Source organism: Rhodnius prolixus, unplaced genomic scaffold, assembly GCF_049639745.1.
Source record: "Rhodnius prolixus isolate KJV_2025 unplaced genomic scaffold, Rpr scaffold_6, whole genome shotgun sequence".
In the NCBI taxonomy this organism is placed as follows: domain Eukaryota; kingdom Metazoa; phylum Arthropoda; class Insecta; order Hemiptera; family Reduviidae; genus Rhodnius; species Rhodnius prolixus.
In genome coordinates this window covers 11,900,186-11,905,746 of record NW_027411634.1, presented here as the reverse complement: position 1 = coordinate 11,905,746, position 5,561 = coordinate 11,900,186, and the positions used below count along the sequence as shown (strand labels likewise).

The 5,561-nt window shown below is 33.1% G+C and overlaps 1 protein-coding gene across 1 annotated transcript; it reads right to left on the bottom strand.

Moving 5' to 3' along the window:
- Positions 1-4,605, bottom strand: LOC141460635 (uncharacterized). Its single transcript, XM_074140818.1, has 2 exons — positions 4,521-4,605; positions 1-702 (listed from the first exon to the last, which is right to left on the bottom strand). Exons 1-2 carry the CDS (start codon positions 4,527-4,529, stop codon positions 181-183), a joined length of 531 nt encoding a protein of 176 aa, XP_073996919.1. The 5' UTR covers positions 4,530-4,605; the 3' UTR covers positions 1-180.
- Positions 4,606-5,561: the final 956 nt, after the last annotated feature.

Below are 5,561 nucleotides of genomic sequence, written 5' to 3'. Positions count from 1 at the left end.
TGACTTTTTTATACATATATAATTTATTTAATTGAGAACTATATACAAAAATAATATGGCCTTAAGATGAGTAGTAATACTATTATAGAACATTTGGTTGTAATGGAATAATGAGGTGATTCAATGAGCAGATAGATGAACGTGAGATGAAGTAATTAGGTTGTCTCATGATGGCACAGTTTACCACGCGTAGTGAGTGCCCAGTCCGTCAAAGGAGATGTGTGACACAGCTGGGGCTGCAGAGTAGGCAACACCGACGGGAGCGGCGACCTTGGCAACTGGTGCATGTGCATAAGTGGCAGCTAAAGCTGGGGCAGCGTAAGTTTTAGCGTAGGCTGGTGCAGCATAAGAAACAGCTGGTGCAGCATAAGAGACAGCTGGAGCAGCGTAATGTGCGGCTAATGCTGGTGCTGCGTAAGTTTTAGCAAAGGCTGGTGCAGCGTAAGAGACAGCTGGAGCAGCAGCATAATGTGCGGCTAATGCTGGAGCTGCATAGCTTTTAGCGTAGGCTGGTGCAGCGTAAGAGACAGCTGGGGCAGCATAGGTGGTTGCGTATGGGGCAGCAGCATATGTCTTGGCAAATGCTGGTGCAGCATAAGTGGCAGCTAAGGCTGGAGCGTGAGCGTAGGTCGTAGCAACAGCAGGAGCGCCGAGCAGTCCTCCAGCGTTTACGCACGCTACTGCAGCGGCTAGGACAATGAACTGTAACAAAACGTAAACGCTGTTATAAGTAACATGGCTGGCATTCTTTCAATATCACGTGTGGCCAATTCAAAGTTCACCTTCAACTTTCACTACTAATTCATAGCTACAGTTTTTTTTTTTACTTAAATTAACCAGCATTTTATCAAGCAATAAACAGGTGTGTATAAATTTCAGGTTTTTCTAAATGTTTACTTCTAATAACCTGTAAAACAATTTCTCTAGAAGGATTGCATTTAAACTTAAACAAAAGTGTGACCCTGAACGAAGGATTAAATCATTTTTCGAAACTTTAAACTTTACATTTTCTGCAGAAATTGGCGAGCAATTAAGTAAAACATGTACTACCCATTTATCCGGGCTTTACTTCCGTTCAAAGACTTAAAGTTATTAATATGAACTCGAAAATGCAGATTTCAAAATTTAAATTTTGTATTTTATTGTAAAGTTTGGAGTGTACGTCATCTTTTCGAAGAACAACACCACTGAGAGCTCGTATCCCAAATCTTTTTAGGTGACAACAAAGGAATTGTCGTGAGTTTTTACTCAAAGTCGGTGTCTGAAATTTTGGAAATGAAAACAAATAAAACAGTTTGTGCCTTTCATTGTCATATAACTGTTAGCTACTTTTCTCTACTTTCAATGGCAAATGAACAGCTGATAGTGTCTTACAAATGATATCAAACAATATAGGACGAACGCTAATACTTTAAGACAAAACAAAAAATTCAATTTCACAGAAATTGTTTCAAATTTAAGCCTAAAGTGATTTTAGGCATTGTGAAAAGCACAAATTTATTAAAAATAAAGTATTTCCACTTTAACTGCCACAAATCGGAACTTTTCTAGTCAGATTCTTCTCAAATAATATCAAGTTGTTTAATTAAATGCATTGCACTTATTTCCGTTTTTATAAAATGATTTTTGCACATATTTCTAATCGCAATACAAGTTATCATTTTCCATATTTCCAATACGATAAAAGCACTTCCTCTTTTAGAACAAAATAGTGAAAGTCGATGCCAGCGAATGATTTAAATTATCTCAACCTTAATACTCAATTCCATTGGCGGACTTAGAAAGTAAAACCACAGCTTTGATTATCTGAAGACTCTCCATTGTAGGAAACCAAGAAAGAAAACAAAACGCAACTTACGCTCTACATAAGGATCAGATGTGCAGAAATTGGAAGATATACTTGGATATTTAGATATTTAGATACTTGGACTTAAAAGAACCAAAAAGAACGAAGATGAGCGATAAAATATAGGTTCCCTTCTTACTTAAATTAATCCGATGAAAGATTTAAAAAAAAAGATAAACAATTTTTGTATCGTAGGCTACAATTTTTGGATATCAATCACAGAGTTTTTTTATTACATTTTGTATCAGAAATATTAAAGAATTGTGCAATGGCGTTTTATGATAAATGGAGCAATATGTAAGAATAATAATTTGTTTTACATATCCTTACACTGCATGATCGAGATAACTGTTGACTTAGTCATAACATATCTTTAGTTTAAACATGCGTTTCTCATAAATGTAATGAAATATTGCAAACTTATCTGGATAAATTATTGCCTCAAATACATTTAATTGAGTTTTATGTTAAAAAAAAAAAAGTAAGCCGAATTTTGAATTTATATATAATATACCCACTAATACAAATAATAATAACCTTTAATATTCTTTTGGTAAAGTGAATAACTATGATATTAGAAATGAGTGCAGACCGTGCTTGGCCGCCTGTATGACTAAGATTATATATTTCACATGTATAATTACACGGATTGCAGACTAAAGTAGTGTTGCTAACAGTTTCTTTTTTACACCCTGGAGGTCAGTTTTTTTTTTTTACAACAGAAGGGGTTTAAACTGTACTAATTTGACGTTACTCAGTTAGTTTTGAGAAATTCAAAATCAAATTATGGAAGTCCAATTCGAAACTGTTTATTACTTCTTTAACGACAATTGATATCAAAAAATTAACGCTACATTTGCATAATATTCTTTTTCTTATTTCTCTCTCCTTCAAAAATTAATCTAAAGACTGCCAAGTTTAAATAAATCGTCGAATTGAGTTTCCTTTTCATCCGATATTTACTTTCATCCTGGTAATATCGTGCGATTGAATTTTAGTTATATTTAGCCACGTCATTTTGTTAAATTCGAATTACTTACCATTTGGAAGAGAAGATTAAATATTTTTTCCTGCTAGGATTTCCAGTTAAAACATAGAAAATATTTCCCACAATTCCCATCGCATAGTGATTAAAAATAAAAATAAATAAATGATTCAATAAAAGCAAAACAAAACCTTTTTTTGACGTTATTCCCAAAAAGTTTTAACTGATCTGAGAGAAATGCGAAGATTTTTTTATCCAAAAGTTTTTGAGATAAATCACTGTAAAGATTGCTAGGTTAGGATTGTTAGGATTGCAAATTCATTGTCTAGGTTAGCGATCAAATCAAGAACTGTTCTTCCTAAGTTACTACACTACTGATCTTTTACAACGCTTCAGAGTGAATAAATACAGATATATAAAGTATCCTCGCAAAATCCTTAGAACTTTGTCTAAAAATTCATGAACAACACAGTGAAAAATTAAAATAAATAAATAAAAATAAAAGCGAATATTTAAATTTGTAGAAATATTAGAGTTATTAAACACGTAATTCCCGAAAATGTCAATGAAAAAACTGTTTAACTTAGAGTACATTTGAAACGATTTTGAGGTACATTAATTTGTCTAGTATCCTTTCCATTCATTTTCGTATTAAAACACTCTCCTAAAACATATTCAGGGGGAAAACAAAAACAATATAATAATAACAATAATAATAATAATAATAAGGGAAGGGATTAGCTATGCGGTTAGCGTGCTGGACTCCCACGCCGGAGGTCCCGGGTTCGAATCCAGCTGCTGACCCTTAGATTTTCCCTTCCTAGGAGCTTCTTACAGCTCACTGTCCGGTGATGGACAGTATTGTATGTATCGAGAGAACACTGTCCGGAGGCCGGCAGTGCACTGAAAAAAGCTCCGGGCGCCAATAACCTTGGATGTTGACGCGCCTTTAATCATTAAAATAATAATAATAATTAACAAATAAATAAATAAGGAAATTTAAAGCATTATTTAATAAATAACTTAATTGGTACATAAAGATAATAAGATCTTTAACAAAAATTGTGCATGGCGTTCTTTAAATGGATATCAATTTCCTCTTTATGGCAGTGAGGAGGCACTACTGCGATATCTTTCTGCAAGGCCCCAGGAAGTTTGCATAAACTTCCATCTTGACAGAAAGAAAGATAAGCTACTAGGATGTATGCGGCCGAGAGGATGAAAACTATGACCTATTTCCTTGAGCAATTGCTTGCACTATGCTAGCAAATGATTTCTGAAGTAGGAGCGAATTTTTGCTCGTTTCAGCCCTGGCGTTCTTGAAGGATACTGGGTTGATTGAGTTGCTTATCGTGGCGGGGAAGAACCCTTCAGGTTTTGGGTTCTGGGTTTGGCAAGAATTTTCTCTTTTTTAAGAAATCAATGATTTACTGATTGGGTTTCAAAATAAACAAACAAACGGTGATCATTTTCTTTGAATCCTGAATTTAAACCTTTCTTTTGATATTGAATTGGATGAGATAAAAATTCCTTCTGTAGGGGCACTAACCCGAATATACAACAACATTAATTGCGAGTTTCATTATTTAAAAAAAAATTAGACCAAGTTGAGTTATTAAACTAACTGTTAAAGTTTATAATTATTAATATTTCTCTTATTTATATGCAATGTAAACTTATTTACCATACCTTGTACATGTTGATGGTTTTTTTTTTGTAGATTGTTAAGACGTTCTAGAGGAGTGTCTATTCCATGAGGAAGGCCTAAACATACCTTATATACTTCTTTAAAATCCAAGTAGGGGGCTCTTAACTCCCGCCACCCTATGTTGGGCGCACTCCTGGGCCGCCGGCGGGAATCTTACGCAAGTGATCCCCTTCTGCATGTGTGTCAAATCTGTGTCAAATTATTATCGTCCTGATGAAAACTTTTTGGCTCTTTGTTTTCAGCTAAAATGAAGGGTAGCCGGTAGAGATTAATGAATTCTGTTTTAAACAGTGAATGTTTTATTTGAGAGTATAATTATTATAATATAGCCATATTTTGATATTGAAATTACACAAAAAGTGCTTGTTTTCAAATCTTAGTTAAGATGAATAATGAATTTAAATGAACATAGTAGCTTAAATTTTAATGTGTTGCATAGAGGGTTACAAACAAAGATACTGCATCGAAAAGTAAAATCATTAACTTAATTTTCCGTTTATACATCTCTTAGGAAAATCAACTTTTCTTTCTAAATTCTATTTTTGTGTAACTCTTTTCCACCAAACAACACCAGTGTTGAAGGAAATAATTTTATAAATCTTGTATGTACTCTGTTTTCTAAAATAGTGCCGTCGCTTTTCTTTTAATTTTAAAATAATCATTTCTAAATTTAACAGTTCTATTCTATTTATTTCATTTTTATATTTATTTTTTATTTGTTAAATTATTTTGGAAACCACTACGTTAGTTTCAATTCTAAATATTTAATGCAAATTTTGTTAGGATCATAGAGATGCATTACTCTAGAACTAAGACATCTTCAACACATATTTCTTCTCAAAACTAAAGATTAACTAACAGTATTATAAAAATCTGAGTAAAGTCTGAAACTTCGCCAAATTAATGCATCATAACGTTTGAATGAATTGAGTGTTTCCAAAAATTCATTGAACTATGTAAAGGATAAGTAGAATGTACATATATATTTCTTATTTCCCTCATTTTAGTGTTGCATTGTTGTT